This window comes from Vulpes lagopus, chromosome 14 (assembly GCF_018345385.1).
Source record: "Vulpes lagopus strain Blue_001 chromosome 14, ASM1834538v1, whole genome shotgun sequence".
Classification (NCBI taxonomy): Eukaryota; Metazoa; Chordata; class Mammalia; order Carnivora; family Canidae; genus Vulpes; species Vulpes lagopus.
Genome location: NC_054837.1, coordinates 8,841,182 through 8,863,473, shown reverse-complemented (window position 1 = coordinate 8,863,473; position 22,292 = coordinate 8,841,182). Strand labels below are relative to the sequence as shown.

Here is a 22,292-nt window from a genome sequence, read left to right as displayed (position 1 = left end):
TCTTAAGAGATAATAGAGCTGGGGATCCCTGGGTGGCTCAGTGGTTTAGCGCCTGCCTTTGGCCCAGGGCATGATCCTGGAGTCCTGGGATTGAGTCCCACGTCGGGCTCCCTAAATGGAGCCTGCTTTTCCCTCTGCCTGTGTCTCTGCCTCTCTTTCTCTGTGTCTCTCATCAATAAATAAATAAAATCTTAAAAAAAAAAAGATAATATAGCCATGTCATTCAAAATCCACAAGGAAATCATTAGCAAGATTTCCAAGCTTCTTAAAGCATCCATGTTTTCTTGATTATAAACAGAAGGTGGTGAGGTCACCAGGGGGAGGCCACTAAAACACTAATCCCACAATTGGTCAGCCAGGTCCAAAGAGCTGTGACAGCATTAGTGTCCATACAAGATGTTGATGGGGCCAGAAGCCATGAGCACTGAGAAGGTGCCTCTTCCTTTGCAGGTGGGCGCCAGATGATGCATCTGTCTCCACTCAGTCTCCCACAGCCATGCAGCTCTTTCATCTTATTTTGGAATTATGGTACAAGAGGCAGAGCACCTGGCTCAAGATAGCAAGCTTTGGTTTCCAGTTTCCGCTTCTTCTACTTAAAAGCCAAGTGATGCCACCAGGCAAGGTAATATCCTCTCTGGGCCTCGGCATCCCAATCTCTAAAATGGACCCTACCACCTGCCTTACTACCTCCCTCCCAAATGGGACTGTCAGATAAAGCATGTGCACAACTATGCCCAAACTCCTAGGCCAAGCTCAACCCCACCTTCATACAGCTCCCCCACACCCCCCTGAGACTATCAGAACATGATACACACCACGGGGAACTTATTAAACAAGCTCAAATGACCTCGGCCATCTAAACCTTCTACTTATTTTCCCAAAGAAGCAGCTGAAATCAGGAAGAGTGACTTGCCAAAATTGCACTGACAAAATTGTCACTGACAAAACTAACAAGGTCTCAGGACTCTTAGAAATGAAAAGTAATTCATTTAAATATTTAATTATTACAAAATAACTTTTCAAATGAACTTTCGACAATGGGATAATTTTAGATTTACAGAAAAGTTCCTATATGCCATCATCCAGTTTCCTTAGTTGTTAATATCTTACACTACACACTAATATGGCATGTTTGGCATAATTAGGAAACAAACATTGGTACCTAAACTGAATTCCAAAATACTGAAATTCCACTGGTTGTTCCACTAATGTCCTTTTCCTGTTCTAGGATGCAATCCAGGGCACCACACTGTACTTAGTATTATAAAGTAATTTCTAATACACTCTATCAGAAATTTTTAAGGTTAACAAAATTAAATAATAGCATTTATTAATGTTAAAATCTAAGGAATGTAATCATTTGTTATAAATGTTACTTACTTAGCCTTTCTCTTTACTGATGCTGAGTGGTCATTTATTCAATATACATAATTCCCTTCAAATCAGAGAAATAAAATTGAAAAAAATACCTTAAGCAAATAGCAACTTACGCTAATGAGTTGACTTGTTAAAACTATATTTAGACATAAAAATGATTTTTAACTTACCCAGGAAAATATATAACCTATTCAATGAGAGGTTTCCTTACTAATTGGTGTGATGAAACAGAAGCTTGTTATAATAATGAGATTATAATAATTACCTCTCTCAATATTCTTTATTTAATAAAGATGGTTTCAAATCAACATAGTTCTGTTTTAATTTCAACTAAGTTCCACGCCCATTAAAGGGCTTGCTCTCAAGACCCTGAGACCAAGAATTGCACACTCTACCAACCAAGCCAGCCAGGTGCCCCCAATCAACCCAGTTTTGAATCTAACTGTATAACAAACATACAGAAGAGAGAAGAAAACTAATCCAAGTAGCTTTCACACCCAGGACACTGTACATATACTATCAGTCTAAAAACAAAAAGGGCTGCAAAAAGGAAAAAAAAATCTAAAATTGTACTCAGCTGGTTTGCTGTTGGTACTGGTAATGGGTATAGCGTTTCTGAAACTATTCTGTGCACGATAGGACTAAGCAAATAAGTAAATCTACTGATGTTGTTGGAAGCCAGAGTTCTTATTGCAGAAAAAGGGAGATACAAATATGAAGTAGGGAAAGCAGGCAAGATCCTGTGATGCTGGGTTGGGAGAAAAAGAAACAGTATGAACTTACACAAAAGAAACACACACAGACACATCCATACACATACATGCACAGAGACAGACATCCACATACACACACCCCAGCTGGACTGAAAAATCTGACAGCAGCAACATCCCAGTAGCAATGAATATACCTACCACCAATACCCTAGCTTCTAAATACCATCCCCCCTAAAAGGAACCAGCATTCCATGGAAAAATGCCTGGGGAAGGAAGGATACAAGATGAGACTAGTAATAAGGAATGTTCAAACTGGATAAGGACTGGAGGTATAGCTCAGGGGTAGAGCATTTGACTGCAAAATGGATGAGGACATGGCGGAAGGATACAGATGCCAGCCTAAAGGGGTTTCCCCTGCCTACAGCAATTACAATATAAGTATCAAAATGAATCATGACAATAACAGACTACACACACTGAATAGAAAGAAGAATCCATGAATCCACATTGACAGTAAGAAGTGAAAAGAGAACCTCTCTTGTATAATAGACTACTACTAAAGAAAAAAGTAAGAGAAAAATCATTTAGCAACCATCACAGTAGTAACTGATTCAAGCAAGAATCACTAAAAGATGCTGAAAAACAACAGGCAAGGCTATCTCCCTACCAAGTACCTGCCAATCACGAAGGGGGAAAGGCACTTTTCCCCCAGAGATATAAAGCCATGCCATCCTACCAGGTGATGAAAGTTATTATCGCCATTCCTAGGACAAACTGATGGGCTGTGCTTCCCAGATGCATGCACTGAGGAGGACTCAATGATTTAGGGGATCACACCTGCCAAAAATGCATCAACCAAATCTAATCATAAGGAAACAACCTGATAAACCTAAAATGAGGAATATTCTATAAAATGATTGCCTGTACTCTTTTACAAGTTGGTAATATGAAAGGCAGACAAGCAGCTGTTCCAGATTTTAAAAGATTAAACAGATATCAAAATTAAATGTAATACATGACCCCAGGCTGAATACTGGCTTTGAAAAATATGTTGTAATGGGACAATCGGCAAAACGGGGACATGGCTAATAGTACCTCCTTACATTTCCTGAATATGACAATGCTACTGTACTAAGAGAATGGCCTTGTTCTTAGGAAATATACACTGAGGGACTTAGAAATGAAGGGTCACGATGCCTGCAACTTAGGTTCAAGTAGTTTCCCCCATAAATATAAGATATATCTGCATACATAAAATATGTGCACAAATGTGTGTGAGTCAAAAGTTAACAGTTGGTGAATCTAGGTGAACTATATATAGGAAGAGTTCATAGTACTACTCCTGCAACTTATCTGTCTGTATGAATGTTCCCAAAGTAGAAAGTTTAAAAAGCAACAAAAGAAAAAAAAAAAAAGAGAGAGAGAGAGAATGAAGTATCCCTCTGCCTCCCTCTGAAGGAAGATATTTTGAAATCTTAAATCTTTTTATAATTAAGCTTCCTCATAACAATAAAACAATGCTGTCCACTCGATCTTTGGTTTCATTTTTTCCCTTAAGGGAACTCTACTGAATGATTTTGCTCAAGTCAATGTCCCCTTAAATGGGCACTCTAATTCTAAATTATCCTTGGTGAAATTATGCCATTTAGGTACATAAGCACACAAATTTGAGTTACAGCATAAATACATGTGAAATCCAGGAGCCCAACCTGAAATTGCTGCAGATCTAGCTTTAAACTGAGACAAACACATGAGGGTCTGGAAGCAGCCAGCTGAAGCACTGCCTCTGTATTTTAGCACTCAGGTCCCCCAGCCTATTGGCCATGCCGTCTCTAACTGTAAATCTCACTAACATGCAGCTTCTGGTTGATGAAAAGTTTAGGTAAGATGCCCAGAACCAGACCTCACAGACAAAGCAGAATAAGGCTGAGGAAAGTTCTCACAAAATCTTGTCAAAAACAGAATAGTTGGGCAGCCTCGGTGGTTCAATCAATGGTTTAGCGCCGCCTTCAGCCCAGGGCATGATCCCGGAGGTCCGGGATCGAGTCCCACATCAGGCTCCCTGCATGGAGCCTACTTCTCCTCTGCCTGTGTCTCTGCCTCTCTCTCTCTTTCTGTGTCTCTATGAATAAATAAATAAAATCTTAAAAAAAAAAAAAAAAAAAACACAGGGATCCCTGGGTGGCGCAGCGGTATGGCGCCTGCCTTTGGCCCAGGGCGCGATCCTGGAGACCCGGGATCGAATCCCACATCGGGCTCCCAGTGCATGGAGCCTGCTTCTCCCTCTGCCTGTGTCTCTGCCTCTCTGTGTGTGTGTGTGTGTGTGTGACTATCATAAATAAAAATTTTTAAAAAAAAATTAAAAAAAAACAGAATAGTCAACAGCTGAGGGCAGACAGACAACAAAGTGATCAAACTGATGGCTAGCTGTCAACAATCTGGAAGCCAGCCTACAGATAGAAACTGGAAGGGGGCAGGGGCACAGACTGAGGACAATGACCAGCCCAAGCTGGCTGAAGCAAATGCTACACGAAGCAGAGAAGAGAGAGAAAACCAAAGGGCAAGTATGGCAGTTCTTGCACCCACCAGCTCTTAAGCAAGGCTTGTGCTATGCAATGGCTCAAGGAAGGCCAAACCATGCCCTCATGCAGGGGAAGTCCGGTTCTCACGTCTCGGTGCCCCACAAGTCCATCAGAGAGGAAGCCCAGCCCACTCACCCCTAAGGCTTCTTGCCCAACCCACCCCCACCTCCACCCCCACCCCAGGCTGGGTGTCTGGTAAACTTCAACAAGGATCCACGTTCGTGAGAATCCTTCACCTGCTCTCACCTCGCAGCCCAGCTCACCCCCACAATGTGAGCTCCAGGCCAGCTGGCTCCGCAGGCCCCCCCGCCTCAATACACCGGTCCTCCAAAGGCGTTCTTGCAGGCAGCCGCAAGGCCCTCATCCTCACCACCCCCACCAGGGGCAGCTGTGAAGCCCGCTGGCTAAGGGAGCTGTTGCTCTTTATGTCAAAATATAAATAGCCATTTGTGCATTTGTTCAATAACTGATTTCTGAGAGCCCACTCTGTGCCAAACTAGGCCTAGGGGACACAACATGAACGTGACAAAGAATAAAACGTGTCAGTATGAACAATCATAGCCCTGTCCAAAGCACCGCGGCTGTTTTGGGGGCTCTAGGAAGCCACATACACCCCCTCTCAAACCATGGGAATGGTTAGACTCATTTAGCGCTCACTTTGTGTCAGACAGTTGCTCAAAGCCGCTTCATTCTGCTGCCTCCCAGGTGGGCGTTCTCTCCAAGAAACATGCCCTTATGCATACACACTCAAGAACCCAGACTTTGGGGGGGGGGGGTGTCCCTTACACTCTCTAAAGTCCATTCGGAGCTAACATGAATGGCCTTTTTGTCAGACATGTGTTAGAGCTTTATACTCCTTGATTTTAATTCTTACAGCATCTCTCTAAAGTATGTTCTATCATGTCTGTGTTACAGATGAGGAAATTGAAGCTCAGTGCAGTCAGAGCGGGCAACACAGTGGGCCCTGATGCCCCAGTCATGCAACTCTAGGGTCCATGCTCTTAACCCACCACACTGGACTCACTGTGATCTAACCACAGCCACTCCTTCACCAAATGGCTTGTGTGAAGCAACACCAGACCTGAGCTTTCCTCCCTTCCAGGTTGATCAATGCCCAGAAGCCCCAGGACACTCTGGGTCTGCAGCTCACAGTGCTCCAACCATGGCCCACTGGCCATTCACCCACCCCTGGAATTGCCCTGTCAAGGCAACCATGTCCACACTGATGGAACATACAGCCCAGCCTGAAGCAACAGGACAAGATGTGACTGACTTTCACTAAACACCCCAAGTAATTGGTAAATCACACCAGAAACAAAAATACAGCTATCACAGAATAACCATACTTTGAGCCCACCCATCATTCTAGCAAAGCGTTGGCCCAAAATTGGGCTCTCGAGATTACTGACCTGCTCTGCAGATTGGAAGAGGAAGGGATCACTCACCAAAATCTCAGCACCCCAAACACAAAAGCTCACGGGATGAGGGAACAATCTGGCAGTGTGCCACAGAAAAGCCATTTAATCAGTCCCTTGCTGTCTCCTAGGTCTTAAATGCTGTCAGTGATACATTCCACTTAGAGTTGAGAAACTACCAAAGTTTCCCTATGCCAAGTACCAAGAGAGGCAGAGGAACAGAGATAAGAGATCACCCGTGCAGGGAGGGCCAATGACTAGATCACGGGCCATGTCAGCTAAGAGGACAAGCCTCAGTGCTGCCCAACCACTCATGGGAGAAGAAGGGGTAAGGAAAGTGCCAGTGAGCTAGCCTGGGTAGCAGGACCAAAGAAGGTCACAGGCAAAAGCCAGAGGAAGAGGAAAGGCACAGCCTAACAGCGTCAAGAAGGTGCAGACCTGTCTGGCAAAGTGTGCGACAGCAGCAGATTCTCCATTCCTAACACAAGAACCACCAACTGACATAATAACCTGACTCGCTGCCACCTGGGCCAACCGGAGCTTAACCACAGTGCTTCCTGTGCCCTCAATACTTTTCCATGTTGACGGTGCCCGGCACACAGCAGGTGGGAGTTGGCGACAGTGCCCCGTACACAGCAGGCTGTGGTGAGGGCTTGTTACAGGGCTGTGGGGGGGCATCACCATTCATCTCCCAGGGGCGCCAGGTACCAGGAGCCTCCTCCTGCTCTTGGCAGTGGCCAAAGTGTTCAGGAAAAAAGGCTCACTTACTCTCAAATAGTTCAGAAGATAAATTATGTGCGTGCCTACACACACATGCACGTGCATACACAAGGTTATAAGGCAGATAAGGTAAAACAAGGTAAGTCTGGGTAGAGGACATACAGGTGCTCCTTGAATGAATTTCATTCTTATAACTTTTCTGTAATCTTGAAATTATTTCCAAATTTTCTTTGTTAAAAAAAAAAAAAAGAATTCATTAGTTAGCAAGGTTGGGAAGTATGTTAACACTACTTTCCAACTAAAAAGAATGAAACCGTTAAGCCGAAAGCGCAATCAGCCAGTGAATCAAGTTCTACAGTGTTACGGGCGGGTGGGCTGTAAAGGGAAGAGCTCACTCAGAACGTGCCTGGCAAGCCCAAGTGCAGGTTCGACTTCCCAGCTACTTCTACGAGCTTCACCAACGTCTGCTTATAAAATATCCACACTCTCCCTATTCACTAACTCAAGTGCTGTTCCAAAAGCAACATGCTACAGCCACTGGTCACCTCACTGAAGATTTTCAGTTCGGCAGACAGCAGCCCTCTCTGGGTCCCTAACGACAAAGGGGAAAGAACCCTTAAATCAGAATCAACTTACCTGGGTTTGAATCCCAACTATGCTGCTCACCAGCTATAGGACCTGATGCAAGTCATTTGCCTCTCCCAGCCAGCTTTTCCAACAGCTTCCAGGCCTGCCACCTCATCTGGCAGCCTCACTGAACACAAGTGCTGGGAGAGAGCTCACTTGGAGAAAACAAATGTTCTCTCAGCTATGAACGGTGGGGTCACCCTGGACAGAGCCGTGGCTAACACCGCGGCATGATGTTCTTCCATAACTGAAGCTAGAAAAACAGGTTTAGAATCAGCAATCGCTGCTGCGTTACCTGCACACCTGGAGAAAGAGTCACTGGCCCCCAAAAGCCCCTCAGCAGAGGTCTCCAACCTCCCCTTCTCACCAAAGCCCCAGGAGAGAGACAGAACACACACCACCACTGGTCGTTATGGCCAATGGCAAAAGGGACTTGGGGCTGGTTCTAACCCTCAGATCAGAGTATTTAGATGGAAAATAGCTCCACAGCTGGGGTTAAGGAGGCCAGGGCAGGACATACACAGCTGGGGTAGACAGAGGCTCAACCAAGGGCACATGATGGGAACACAGGCCAGACATCGAGGACTAAAAGCTCATCGCAGCCACTCAGTTTCATGAGCTCTCTGTGGTCATCTCTCTATTTATAAAATGGGGTAAGGGCAGTCACCCACCTCAGAGGGACCACCTGCGAGTTCATGAGCGCACATGTTAGTACACATTGGAATAGCATCTGGCATGTAACACATCCTCAATCAACCAAGATCAAACATGCATTTAAAAGAAATTTTGCCAAAAGGTCAAGCTGAGCGCTCTCTTGTTGCCCCCACTCTGAAAGGCCTCCCACCCTGGCCTGCACCAGGGAAGAACCAAAGGTGGCTTGGTCCCGAGTCCTCAAGGACTCCCTCCCTCCTGGGGAACAGGTTCTCCCTGGTGCCCTCCTCACACCCAAGGACAGGTCTAAGCCGGGACTGTGATAGAAAGAATGCAGGTTAAGAGTAGGGAAGCTCTCCTTCCCAAGCGCCGGCCAACAGACCTCTGCCTGGAAGGACAAGAGCACAGACAAGCACCCAAGGAGAGCATCTGACTCAGAAGGAGACAGGCCCTTGCTGCTCAGCCAAAATCAGGGCACCAGCTGGAGCCCCTGGGAATTTGCAGAGCAACTCAAGATACCCCCAGGAGCCCCTGCGAAGTGCTGATCTGGAAAGTCATGGGATGGATGCAAAGGGCAACTTTGCTCCCTCAACCAGAGACACCTCCCTGCCCTAACTCAGACCAAAATGTGGGATCTCCTGTGAAGCCCTCCTCTGCTTCACAGGTACAAATGACTAGCCAGTCACCTCTGCTGCTTGCATCTAAGCCCCCACACTCAATGGCCTGATTTACATCTAGTTTCTACTCCATACCTAAAGGGCACTCCTAGAGAAAGGGCTTTATTCAATTCATTTGAGAATCCCTACTGGTAGGCAGATAGGGAGCCCTTGAAAACTCCCGAACTGCTGCTAGCCAGCTGGCATGATACATGGACAGAGAGCAAAGGAAGGGGTGCTGGGGACATCTGTCACCTCTATCACCCAGGCAGGAGATGCTGGACCTGGAACCAAAGGCAGCCCAAGAAAGATAAGCATGATGTGTGGCTTGGTCCCTCAGTCTACCTGAGGGCCTGATACGCAAAACTGGGACTCAAGAGCCAAAACCGAATGATGTGTCACCTCTCTACAGATGCCGCTCTAAAAAACTTAATCTAAAGAACTTAATCACAAGAAGCCAGAAATCCATTGGCTCTGGACCTCAAGAGCCCATTCAGTACTCCCTCCAAAGGCAGGCCTTTTTCTGGCTTCCATTCCTACTAAAGCCACCCCACAACCAGTCACCCTCCTGCCCAGAGAACCATCAGAAGCAGCAAGCAACGAGCTCTACTCAGGGAGGCCAGAAAAGCATCAGTGAAGTGACTCCCAGGTTGAGCATGAGCCCAGGGCCTCGGCCACCCAGTAAATGCAAAAGGGGAGACAGCACTCCGTAAGGATGACAAAGGCAGAGAGGTGTGTCCCATCTGTGGTGAGAGCCCTGGCTGAAGCGCTGCGGGGAGTGCCACACCACTGTGCCCCCCAGGCTGCCTTTACACACAGAGATCTGATACAGCTCACAGACAATGGCCTTGGACACGTCCGCCTTTACGGGCCCCTTCCTCTATTAAAAAAAATCACGAAGAATCATACTTTTCAAATGCATTGGTATAAAGACAAAAAATCTGTACGTGTATATTTCAACATTTTCTTTGACCTAAAAAGTCAGGGTTTTTTCCTTGCTGATTTTAAAAGACCACTTAAAAGCAGTCATTGTGAGCCCCCAGCACCAGGCCTCCTGAGCCTGACAAATGAATGCACCCTGCACATGGGGATTTGATTTCTGTTGCTGCAGTTCAATGGAGGAGAGGGTACACAACAAACAGGTAGAAATAAAAATTATCCCGGACCTTCCGGCTGCCATGATTCTGATTCTCCACAAGCTTACTTATAAAAACACGAGCTCCGAGGGGGGTTCCAAAAGCATTTAATTATCACATTCAAGGAACATTCCTAAGGGCCTGGCAGTGTCCAGGCGCCAGCGGCGGAGACCGGGCCGCAGCACCAGTCTCTGCCCAGGAAGCTTTGCCTCACGCGTGCGGTGCTTGGTGGACTCCCAGTGGTACCTCCTTGGGCCGGTCTCTGGGCTGAGTAGTTCTCAACTGCAACACCTCACTGAGTGACAATAAGCGACACAGCCACCACTTTCCAGCCAAGGAGTTTCCAGGGCTGAGACGCTGGCACCAAACGTGGGAAACCAGGTGCCTCCGAGGGCTGCTCTCTCGACCCCCGTACTCCAGCCTGACCCCAGCCGCTGGGCAAGGTGGGCGCGCCCCAGGGGCGCAGCTCCTTGGCCAAAGAACTCCCAGGCCCCAGAAGTTAGGTCAGGCCCCGCACGTCGCTCGATTCTCAAAGCGCGCAGCGCTCCACGGACACGGATCCAAAGGGTAACATCCCTCGAGAACAAAGTTCCATGATGTACGAGTCGCTCTGAGGCCGGGTAAACTCTCCGCACGGGCCCGGGCGGGGGGCGCGGCGGCCCCGGGGCAGGCCTAGCCGGCGCACTCCGGGGGAGCGGCCCCGCCCGGGCAGGGAGGTCTCGGCGACCCCGGCCGCGCACACCTCGGGCCGCGCACACCGCCAGCCCCGCCCCGCCCCCGCCCCCCCACGCCGCCCCCACCGCGCCGCGCCCACCGCGCCGCGCACCTGGCCGCAGCGGCTCGGTGACGGTGAGCACAAGCAGGAAGAGCAGCAAGAAGGCACCGCTGTCTGCCTTGGGCACCATTTATCCTCCGTTCATCGTCCCCGGGGCGGCCGCGTGACCCCGCGGGGAGGCCGGACCGGGCCGGGTAGAGGGTCAGGGGAGGGCCGGGCTGAGGGTCAGGGGACCGGGCCGGCTGAGGGCTGGGGGCCGGGCGCGGAAGGGCGGCAGGAGAAGGCTCCGGCGACGCTGCGGCTACAGCGCGCCGCGGAATCGCGCGCACTCCCGGCCTCAGTCTTGGGCTCCGACTCCGGCTCCGCGCAAGATGGCGGCCGTCCTGCTCCGCTCCGCGCCGCCCCCCGCCCGCGCCTCTGGCGCCGGCCAATGAGCGCCGAGGCGGGGGGCGGGGCCTGCCGCTCCCCCCAGCTCACCGCCCCCCCGCCCGCGCCGCTGGCGCCGGCCAATGAGCGCCGAGGCGAGGGGCGGGGCCTGCCGCTCCTCCAGCTCGGATCCCCGGCGGGGCGGGGGGCGGAGCCTGAGCGGCGATGCCCGAAAGGGGCGAGGCCTGCGGCTAGGACGGCGCGGGGCGGGGACTGGGAGGCGGGCCCGGCTGGCGGGCGGGACCTCAAGGAGTCAAGTGTGCCATTGGTTAAGCAGAGAGGTGGGGCTCGGGGGTGGGGCCCGGGCAGTAGGGCCTCCGAAGGGCCGGGATCCGAGGGCTGGACGCGCAGGGCAGGGGCGGTGGGGGAAGGGCAACGGGCCAAGAGGAGGGACACAGACAGGGGCGGGACGCGGCGGGGCGGAGGCGGCGGAGAGCGGGGGGTCTAGGAGCAGCCCTGGAGGGCGGGGCGTGGAGAAGGGGAGGGACACTGTGGACCTGGGCGAAGGTGGACACGGGGGTCTGCACACCTTGCAGACCTGCAGGTCCAACAGTGCTCCCTAAAGTGGGCCTCTAAAGGCAGAACCGCAGCGGATAAGGGATGAGGAGAACTGCTTGAGGTGGCGGCGAGATGGGGGTATAGAGGATCCACCCTGTAAAAAAACAGGCAGGTGTGGCTTCCCCAGCACACACTACTGAAAACGTTTCAGATGAGGAAATAGCCTAAAGGAGTGTCATACAAGGAGAGCTGACAGGCAAACCCAGATCCCAGCCTGAAGCAGAACTGGCCTCAGGAGGAAGAGCCCTGCCTACACAATGTGGGAGGAGGGGGAGGAATGCTGGGCGCAGCTGCTGCCACAGCAGGCCACCTGTGCAGGGAGGAAAGGCTCCCAGTGCTGGCCTCGCACCTATGGGGAGCAAAGTGACTGTGGCAGAGGACACAGCACATGGAGTGTCCTCAGCAGGAGGGGAGCAAACTGGTCAACAGAAGGACCCCAACCACACACACAAGGCCAGGCACAAGGTGAAGATAGGAGCACAGGAAAGGGGGCCCCATCTTAGCCCCATCCACTTCCAGCCCCACCGACTTCCTCCCCGGGAGCAGTCCCCCCAAGGCCCTTCAAGGCATGATCCTCCAGAATGTCCCAGGATTCCAGCCTGTGACACTCAGGGTCACTGAGAGAGGTTCCCGCTCCCAATGAGTGGATATGGCCAAGGTAAAACCCAAGGCTTGGCCAGACCGGCCTGCTCCTGCTCCCTCAGGCGTGGCCTCTAGCAAGTGCTAGACAAAGGGCCCCACTTCGGGCACAGTGGTCCCTGTCCAACAGTGCCCTGGCTGTTTGCATTGTCCTCATGGAACATTCCCAGGAGCAGCTGCTGCACTCAGAGGGATCTACACCCAACCTTCAATGTGCCCAGGGAGGCAAGCCAGAATTACAGACCCCCCAGGGAGGGAACTCACAACTCAGAGCAGATAACCCTGCCAGTTGTCCCCCTGCAGAGCCACTGTTGGAGAAGCTGGCCAGCAAAGGTTCAGATGGGGAGAGTAGGACAGGGAGGTGAAAAGTCCAGCCACACCATGCAGGGAGAAGGCAAAATCCTGGCTTCCAAAATTGTAGTCACGGCTGGCCCAAGAGTCTTTGCCCCTCCTGATCCACCTCCACCTTTGGCCCCCCTGCACGGCCTGCAGGCTGCCTCTGTGGACACCACCAAGGACCTCTAGGACTGAAGGGAGGGAGGAAAGGTCAGGGATATTTTTTCCCCAGCTCCCTCCTTGTGGGATCACTGCCTCTACACTCTTCCCAGGGTCCAGTGACCGACCTGCCCTTCTTCCAGGAGTCTGTTACTACCCTTGGGGTACCATACACTCAGCTCCCACCTTTGTAAGAAAGATGACTGTATTAAACTTTCCTCAGAATGGGGATCCCTGGGTGGTGCAGCGGTTTAGTGCTTGCCTTTGGCCCAGGGCGCGATCCTGGAGACCTGGGATCGAATCCCACATCGGGCTCCCGGTGCATGGAGCCTGCTTCTCCCTCTGCCTATGTCTCTGCCTCTCCTTCTCTCTCTGTGTGACTATCGTAAATAAATAAAAATTAAAAAAAAAAAAAACTTTCCTCAGACTGCCCTAACTTGAGTATGTCTTTTGTTTCCTCCTGGGACTCAGGCAAATATGACCATCCACTCTGAATTTCTTGGGATGCCCCATGTTACAATAATCAATCCCACAAGTAGGCCTGGCTCCCGGTGTGCGAGCACCAGAAGACCGATGTGTTCCCCTCAGCCCCCTCCTACCTCGTCTCAGCCAAATGCAAGGCCAGTCTCTGCTGGCCTTTGGTCCATGCCAGCGCCCTGGCTGGCCTTCCAGGATTCCAAGTCCAAGTGGCTCAGGCTAGAGCCTCATTCCCGCAGGGCACTCCTCCTTTATGACTTCACCCGCTGAAGTCACCTGGGAGACAATGCTGAACGTTCCACTCCAGAGTCTTGGCCTCTAGGAGGCAGGGACAGCAGGCCCGGCCGGCCCAGAGGACTTTCTGTCCACAGTGTAAATGAGGACGCCGCTGGCCCATGTCCCGCAGGGATGTAGAGGGCAGCCTCAGAGGCACTGGGCGCTCCCAGCACCATGGATGACGCTGCCGTCCTCAAGCAACGAGGCTACATCATGGGGATAAATTTGGGAGAGGGCTCGTATGCAAAAGTCAAATCCGCTTACTCTGAGCGTCTGAAGTTCAATGTGGCGGTCAAGATCATCGACCGCAAGAAAGCCCCCAAGGACTTCTTGGAGAAATTCCTTCCCCGGGAAATTGAGATTCTGGCCATGCTAAACCACCGCTCCATTGTCAAGACCTATGAAATCTTCGAGACATCAGATGGCAAGGTCTACATCGTCATGGAGCTCGGGGTCCAGGGCGACCTGCTCGAGTTCATCAAAACCCGGGGAGCCCTGCACGAGGATGATGCTCGCAAGAAGTTCTATCAGCTGTCCTCGGCCATCAAGTACTGCCACGATCTGGACATCGTCCACCGAGATCTCAAGTGCGAGAACCTCCTCCTCGACAAGGACTTCAACATCAAGCTGTCCGACTTCGGCTTCTCCAAGCGCTGCCTGCGAGATGACAGCGGCCGACTGACTCTGAGCAAGACCTTCTGCGGGTCGGCGGCGTATGCGGCCCCCGAGGTGCTGCAGGGCATCCCCTACCAGCCCAAGGTGTATGACATCTGGAGCCTGGGCGTGATCCTCTACATCATGGTCTGTGGCTCCATGCCCTACGACGACTCCAACATCAAGAAGATGCTGCGCATCCAGAAGGAGCACCGCGTCAACTTCCCCCTCTCCAAGCACCTGACGGGCGAGTGCAAGGACCTCATCTACCGCATGCTACAGCCCGACGTCAACCGGCGGCTGCACATCGACGAGATCCTCAGCCACTGCTGGGTGCAGCCCAAGACACGGGGCCTGTCCTCTGCAGCCATCAACAAGGAGGGGGAGTGCTCCCGGGGTGCTGAGCCCTCGTGGACCCCTGAGACCCCCGACAGAAAGTCTGCCACTAAGGTGGAGCCCCGAGAGGAGGCACGGCCCGAGACAGAGCCCGAGACAAAACCCGAGGAGGAGACGTTGCCAGTGCAGGTGTCGAGGCAGTCGGACACCACGGGCCTTAATGGAGAGCCGCTGAGCAAGGAGACAGAGGAAGAGGCCCTCCCACAGCCTTCGGAGACACACACCTAGTGAGCCTCTCTTGGCCCAGGGGGCCGGCAGAGAACAAAGCAGAGCTCATGGCTTTGAGCCCGAGCTCCAAAGAAGCCAAGGGAAAAGCCAAAGAAGGAAGACTGTCCTGGATGAGCCACTATTTTCGTCAGTTTCTCCTCCCTCCCCTTGAACTTGGTAACCCACATGGCTAAAGAAGCAATAAATCACTATATTAGTGACCCCAAGGTGAATGTCTTTGCCCCAGCTGACTGCGGTCATCCAGGGAGAGGATCCTGGGCTCTCCCCGCCGCCACCCCACTCTCGGATCGATCGCACCGCATTTCACCTCCAGTTTGGGAAAATACATCCCAGTGTGCCCAGCCCTGACTGTGACCTCAGGCCCTGGACCAGAGCAGAGAGCTGAGCAAGGAAGATGCTGTTTCAAGAGGGAGGCCATGAGTGCGGTGCTGGGAGGGGGAGGGGGGCAGCGAAGATGGAACCAAGAAGGGCAAGGGGGCTGCCTGCAGCAGAGAGGCGCTGTAGGCAGGGGCTGTCTGCAGTTGGGGCTGAGGATCAGGGCCCTCAACACCCCAGCGCCACCGCCTTCACAAGGCTGCGGGTGGGGAGGGGGCCTGCAGGGGGCAGATGGACATGCCTCTCAGCCCCTCTGGAGCTCCCCACCCCAGTAGGCAACTCATTTCTTTTGTTCTGTCCACCAGGGTTCCCCCCTCCTCCCGTGGCCAACCAACACCCAGGATGCCCTGAGTCATCCTGCCTGTGGTCATTCCCCCTGCCCCACTGGATGGCCCGGCTCCACCCGGCCTGTATGTCCCACAGTCACACTCTGCGTCCCCAACCACATTCCATTCCCTTCTAGTCCCAGTCTGTCCCCAGGGCTGATGCTCCACGCCAGAGTGGATAAGCAGACCGGTGTGCTCACAATGCTTGCCGTGCCCCGCAGCCGCCAGTCGGTGTCCTTTAGAGGGAGCAGGCCTGCACTCAGCATCGCTGGCTGCCATGCCCTGCCTGGCCCACCCCGTGTTATTCTCAGGCTGCTCCTTCTGACCTCAGCCATCGCAGCCCCTTTCTTTTCCTGCCCTGCACTCACCCTGCGGGTTTGACACATCAAGAGGACAAGCGCCTTCAGACTTATCCCCCTTCTGCCCACGTCAGTATCTTGGAAAAACCCCAACCCCAGGCCCTGGGAGAGGTGAAGTCCAGTGAGGGCCCCGGCCCCACTCTCTTCGCACCCCTCCACACAGCACTCCACCTCTCTGCCTTGCTCCTGCCCTCCCCACAGCCACCTTCACACATTCTACGTCTTCCTATCTCCATGTTCCTGTGTGTCTTCTCGAACACACGACTTGGCTACTGCCATGGCCTCTACCTGCCCCCTTTGTTCCCCCAGTGGCCAGAGCCTGCCTTCAGCATGCAGTCGAGATCCCACTGTCCTGGGGAAGGATCCCGGTGCGGGCCTTGGCCTCCCAGCCCCCTCCCTCAGCCCCAGCCCCACCCGTTTACGTGCCAGAATCACACTTGTACATGTGTCCCTGCAGACCTTACCCATGTCTCCAGGATCAGCCGAGGGGCCATGGCCTCCGCAAAGCCTTCAGAACTTGGCAGCCTGCCACTATAAGCTCTGCTGCTGGGGCAGGCCTGTGAGTGCTGAGGTCCAGGCACAGGACAGGCCCTGGGTGATGTCGGAGGAGCCACCCAATTTTTCCCAGAGGTCCCAGGAACCCAGCGTTGTGCAGATCATCTGGTGACAGAGTAAAATTCCAGAGTACATGGGGCTGGTTGGAGTGGGGACATCCTGAGAAGTTCACGAACCTCCTCACTTTGGTCATCTGTGGCTTGTTGTGGTCGTCGGGCAACATGCAGCAAGAGGGCCTGGGAGCAACCCACTATGGCCTAATCAGAAGGCAAGCCTGGGCAGGAGGGGCCCCAGGAAGGAGCATCTGCTGTGTGCTTTACAGGTGGGGAGACAGCTCAGAGAGGGTGGGCAACTGCCTGAGATCACACAGCACAGAGTGGCGGCCTAGGTGACAGAAGCCCCCGCCTCCCCGGGTACCCTCACATTCCAGGTCATTCCAGCTGCTGGGATCAGCCCTGGCTCAGAGCCCTTCAGTGACCCTCCTGAAGGCTTTAGATCAAGACCCTCACCATGGCCTGCACAGTCTGTAGTGCTGTCCCCTCCCACCCTGCACACTCCCGCCACTCTGTGTCCTTTCAAGCCATCACGTGCTCTAGCAGGTTCTGGTCCTCCTCCATGTGGCTAACTCTTCACACCTCAGCCCTCCCAGCCTCCCCAAATCCAATCTCAGTTCTTCCCTCACAGCCCTGTGTTCCCATATCACAGCACAGCCACCACTGGGCATTTGCACTGCTGGTGTGACACTGAAGCTCCCCGTCTTCTGGGCTTCAGGAAGGCAAAGGTCCTGTCTAGTTCATCAGTGAACCCCAGCATCTGGAACCAACCTTCAAATACCTATTGGGTGAATGGAAAAATGGAGGAAACCGTAACTCAGAGGGAAGTGGCCTTGCCAGAGTCTGCAGGTCTCCCACACACAGGGCTGCAGCCTGGGAGGGCTCCTGGAGGCCCCTGGGCCAGTCGAACACTTCCCATCCCGAACACTTCCCATCCCGAACACACCAGGAGGGCCTGCCCCCGCGTGCGTGACTTGTGCTGGATGAAGCCACCTGCTTCAGCCCCAGCTCAGCTCGTGCCTCCTCCACCATGTCCCCCGAGAACCAAAGAGGCCACACTGTCCTGGGCAAGGGCAGAGTATAAGGAAACGGAATCCACAAAAAACAGAAAAGTGGGTAGGTTGGCAGAGTCAGCCAAAAAGGCAGACATGCAGGGGGTGCCCCAGAGAGAACGTGTGGGAGTGCAGGAGAAAGGCAGGGGAGACTGCTCTGGGTCCTGGCCCGCAAATGCTCATGGCCAGCCCCTTTTGGGACGCACAGGAGTGAAGTTCTGGTCATTTCTGCCAAAGACATCTCAGGGGAGAGCAAGCATCAAGCCAGAGCTACTACAACTGAAGCTCCAAAGAGCCAGGAGAGGGCCTCAGGGAGGTGGTGGCTGCTGGAGGGCATCTGGACTCTGGCCACGGCCCCAGGGATCTTCCAGACAAGCCTCCAGCTGCAGGGAACTCCCCATGTGCCCCCAGGTATATCCACAGAGCCATGCTGGGGCCAAAACGGCAGGCACATCTGCCCAGCACGTCCTCCCCCTCATCCACCTGTACGTGCGGTCTCCTCCATCACCTCCCCTACCGACCACCCACATAGAGGCAGGCCTCCTGAGGTGCCCCCCCACCCACCCTGCTGAACACTGAGCACATGGCACGCCCACATGTGGGCACGGGATGCCTGCCATGGAGACCGAATGAGCAGCAGGGCTTCCAAAGTACCTAAGGAGACACACAAAGGATGCCACATTTCCCAAAGGAAAAAACAAAAGGGTTTTCACATTGCTTTCAGGTGCAAGACAGCTTGAGAGATGCAAATGCCAGGAGTCCATCAGGTCTGCCCAGCTCCTCACAAGGATCCCCTCCTCATCCCAGTGCCTGCTCTTACCAGAAGCTCTGGCACCAAGGCTCCGCCCAAGGTCCTGCCCCCTGATGGGCCACCGCTCAGCCCCTCAGTCTCCTGCGCCCAATCCCCCCCAATAGGCCTGCCTTGGTCCAGCCTCCTCTTGTCCAGTCAAAGGCATTGGCTTCCTTTCACCCGGAAACCCATCCTCTGTGTACCCTGCCAGGGACCATCTTAAAACGTGACTGGAGTCATGGCCCTTCTGGCCCCAGACCCTTCCCTTCTCCTCCACCCTCCCTCCAGATGTAAGACAGCCATTCTCAGAACAAGCCATCACCTCTTCCAGGCTCTGCCCTGCCTGGATGCCTCACCACCTCCTCTACCTGACTGAGGCCTGGCCCATCCTCCAGGCAGGCCCCAGCCCTGGGAACACACATCTGCCAGTGGGGGGCACAGGGCCCTGCCTGCCCTCCCACCCCGCACACGCCCCGCTTACCACAGTGGCACTCCTCTGCCCAGCCTTGTACCCCAGAACAGAAACTGCTCTCATTCACAAGGCTGGGTGGAGCCACCGGCCTGGCCAGACCAGGGCCATTCCTCCCAGGCACCACCAGTTCCAAGGATACAAGTCCTAGAGAGGGTTTTCTTCACACCCCAAAGAAGCTGTAGGAAATAGGCCCTAGTGGGACATGGACTGATGCAGAGTCAGCCTGCACAGCCAGGAGAAGGAAATGGGCATGGGGCTGGCACTCTGGCCTGACCTGGGGGGCCCTCCCTTGGGCCTGACTCAAGACCAGGAAGCCACAGTGAGGAGAGGAGGAGGAGGAAGAGGAGGAGGAGGAGGAGGAGGAGGAGGGGGAAGAGGAGGAGGAGGAGCAGGGAGGGTTACCGCAGTCCTGGGTGGCAGCTTCCTTCCAGTGGGTGGGGAGTGGGCACTCCCACCAGGCCAGCCTGGCTTCCAAGGTTCCAGGGGCCCGTTTCCCCCAGCTCAGTCCCTACTCCCGGCAGGCTGGCTTTATGACTTCACATGCTGAAGTCACGCGGAGACAATGCTGAGCGTTCCACCCCTCCGAGTCCAGGCCCAGCCCAGCCAGACGGCTCCCCACAGGGTAAATGAGGACAATGCCCGCTGGCCCACGTGGGGAGGGGATGTAGAGTGCAGCGGCGCCAGCCGCTCCTGGCACCATGGACGATGCCGCGGTCCTAAGGAAGAAGGGTTACATCGTGGGCATCAATCTTGGCAAGGGCTCGTATGCAAAAGTCAAATCTGCCTACTCTGAGCGCCTCAAGTTCAACGTGGCGGTCAAGATCATTGACCGAAAGAAGACGCCCACCGACTTCGTGGAGAGATTCCTTCCTCGGGAGATGGACATCCTGGCAACTGTCAACCACCGCTCCATCATCAAGACCTATGAGATCTTTGAGACCTCTGATGGTCGCATCTACATCGTCATGGAGCTCGGGGTCCAGGGCGACCTGCTCGAGTTCATCAAGTGTCGGGGGGCGCTGCACGAGGATGTGGCGCGTAAGATGTTCCGCCAGCTGTCCTCGGCCGTCAAGTACTGCCACGACCTGGATGTCGTCCACCGAGATCTCAAGTGTGAGAACCTCCTCCTCGACAAGGACTTCAACATCAAGCTGTCCGACTTCGGCTTCTCCAAGCGCTGCCTGCGGGATGGCAGCGGCCGCATCATCCTCAGCAAGACCTTCTGCGGGTCGGCGGCGTATGCGGCCCCCGAGGTGCTGCAGGGCATCCCCTACCAGCCCAAGGTGTATGACATCTGGAGCCTGGGCGTGATCCTCTACATCATGGTCTGTGGCTCCATGCCCTACGACGACTCCGACATCAAGAAGATGCTGCGCATCCAGAAGGAGCACCGCGTGGACTTCCCCCGCTCCAAGAACCTGACGGGCGAGTGCAAGGACCTCATCTACCGCATGCTACAGCCCGACGTCAACCGGCGGCTGCACATCGACGAGATCCTCAGCCACTCATGGCTACAGCCCCCCAAGCCCAAAGCCATGTCTTCTGCCTCCTTCAAGAGGGAGGGTGAGGGCAAGTATCGGACGGAGTGCAAACTGGACACCCGGCCAGGCTCGCGGCCCGAACACCGGCCTGACCACAAGCTTGGAGCCAAAACCCAGCACCGGCTGTTGGTGGTGCCCGAGAATGAGGACAGGATGGAGGACAGGCTGGCCGAGACCTCCAAGGCCAAAGATCATCACGTCACCGGAGCCGAGGTGGGGAAAGCGAGCACCTAGCGGTGCTGCGGGCCCGGGGGGCGTGGTGCATGGTGTGCGCCCACATAAACTAAATAGGCAGGTAGGAGCTGAAGAAGGCACAGGTGCAAGGAACAAGTAAAATCCGTCAATTAAACCACTATTTTGATTACGTTCTATTAGCTTTCTTCCACTTAGTAGCAAAGACGTTAATTACTGACCACCAAATAAACCACAAAGTGTATACAAGCATCAAGAGTGCCCCGTGAGGAGTCTTTTTCTCTAGGACTCAGCCAACCCCCCTCCCTGCGGCGCGGGGGTCTCCAGCGTAGGGGTGCAGGGCCCAGTGCTTGGGGGCAGGCACACTCATGGTGAGGCCCTGTGGGCCAGAAGACCTCAGCTGCAGCCCACAGCCAGGCCCCCACCGTCTCCCTCGGACCCGCCCGGGGCCCAGCGCCCCAAAGCTGGCCAGCTGCACAGGTCTCTACGTTTCTGGCAGAGCACAGATCACCCTGCCCCCGACCCCATCTGGCTCCCTCGGGCCCCCCCTCTTTCCGAGTACTCTGCTCCCTCCATTCCTGCGGTTCAGATCAGTGGCCTGAGCCCCTTGAGTGCCCTTTCGTTTGCCAGAACAGCCCCAACCCAGACCGCTCACCCACCCCTTCCTGCCCACCCTACACCCCAGCCCGTACTCAGGGGGGCCAGTACTTGGCCTTAAGTGGCCTTGTCGGGACAGTCTCTCCCCCGCATCTCACACCCACTCACACCGCTGCCTCCATGCTGCTCTGGCCCACGCCTTCCTCCTCCATGGGGAAAAGCAGCAAAGGCCACACTCTCCTGACCCCTGAGCAGTCCTGGGCCTGGTCCCACCTGCCAAGCCTAGTCTCAGCCCCCATAAGTTGGGGGCCTGGCTGGGGCTTGGCCCCCTGAGAACTGGCAGGAACTCAGTCGAGTACAGGCTAGCGGGTGCCCAGGCAGGCGGCTGGCCCCTCGCCAGCCTCTAGAACACCACCCTCACGGAGATGGTGAGGAACCATGCAAGACAACCCAAGACAAGGGCCAAGGCAGGGCTGGGTGCGCTCAAAGACAGACTCCGGTCTCGGCAGATTCCAGGCTGTCTCTGTAGGCAGTGCAAGCCCCTAGGAGGGTACCGCCTGACCCCACCTAAGGCCTGAAGAGATCCATCTGGGAGCCAGCGAGGGCACCCCACCTCCTTGTGAAGTAGCTGGCCCAGGCCTCCTGGAGTCGGGCACCTAAGCTCTCGGGGTCATGGGCAAGTGTGGCCTGTGGTGCACATGGCACTCATGGGTCTTGCTCTTTTGACACTGTGCCCAGGTTAGTGTTACCCACAGCTCCCGCTGGTGACTCAGCAGTGTGTGGAAGGTAGTGCCTGGAGCACTGGGAGAGAGAGTGAAGGCAGGAAGACAGAGCAGCCCTGCCCCACCTGAGCTGGAGACCAGGTGCTTGGAGAAGATGACATTGAGGCCACTTTGAAGGTGCCACACGAGGTGTGGTCTGACATGTAGGACCCACGTGACCCCATCACCAGCACACCACAGGGGCCAGGCCCGGGTGGGGAAGCTGTGGACCTGGGTGCAGAGCCCCGGGGACATGAGGGGCATAACTTCTGAGGGTTTTCTTCTTCCCTCAGGGGGCAGGGCCCAGTGTGCCGTGAGCTGAGCACAGAAGGTAGGTTCCAAGTCCCAGGGGGCCACATTGTTCCATGTTCCCAGAGGGGGAGCAATGCAGAGAGTGGCACGAGGGGTCAGACACCCT

The 22,292-nt window shown here is 54.3% G+C and overlaps 3 protein-coding genes across 4 annotated transcripts in view; 2 read left to right on the top strand and 1 right to left on the bottom strand.

Moving 5' to 3' along the window:
• The window catches only part of DGCR2 (DiGeorge syndrome critical region gene 2), a 90,169-nt gene extending 79,098 nt beyond the window's left edge, over positions 1-11,071 (bottom strand). The window contains exon 1 of one of the 2 annotated variants that reach the window (XM_041728701.1): positions 10,704-11,071. In XM_041728701.1, coding sequence (XP_041584635.1) covers positions 10,704-10,782 — 79 coding nt within the window. In that variant the 5' untranslated portion in view covers positions 10,783-11,071. The remainder of the gene's footprint in view (positions 1-10,703) is intronic. The other variant, XM_041728702.1, reaches the window with a different exon arrangement.
• Positions 11,072-13,645: 2,574 nt separating this feature from the next.
• Positions 13,646-15,171, top strand: TSSK1B (testis specific serine kinase 1B). Its single transcript, XM_041729538.1, has one exon. The coding sequence runs from the start codon at positions 13,698-13,700 to the stop codon at positions 14,799-14,801; it is 1,104 nt and encodes a 367-aa protein (XP_041585472.1). The 5' UTR covers positions 13,646-13,697; the 3' UTR covers positions 14,802-15,171.
• A 3,499-nt stretch (positions 15,172-18,670) lies between these two features.
• Positions 18,671-22,289, top strand: TSSK2 (testis specific serine kinase 2). Its single transcript, XM_041729539.1, has one exon. It carries the CDS (start codon positions 19,482-19,484, stop codon positions 20,556-20,558), a length of 1,077 nt encoding a protein of 358 aa, XP_041585473.1. The 5' UTR covers positions 18,671-19,481; the 3' UTR covers positions 20,559-22,289.
• Positions 22,290-22,292: the final 3 nt, after the last annotated feature.

Bases quoted from the DNA above. Each gene is read 5' to 3' on its own strand.
- TSSK1B (XM_041729538.1), top strand. From the start codon at position 13,698: ATGGATGACGCTGCCGTCCTCAAGCAACGAGGCTACATCATGGGGATA.
- TSSK2 (XM_041729539.1), top strand. From the start codon at position 19,482: ATGGACGATGCCGCGGTCCTAAGGAAGAAGGGTTACATCGTGGGCATC.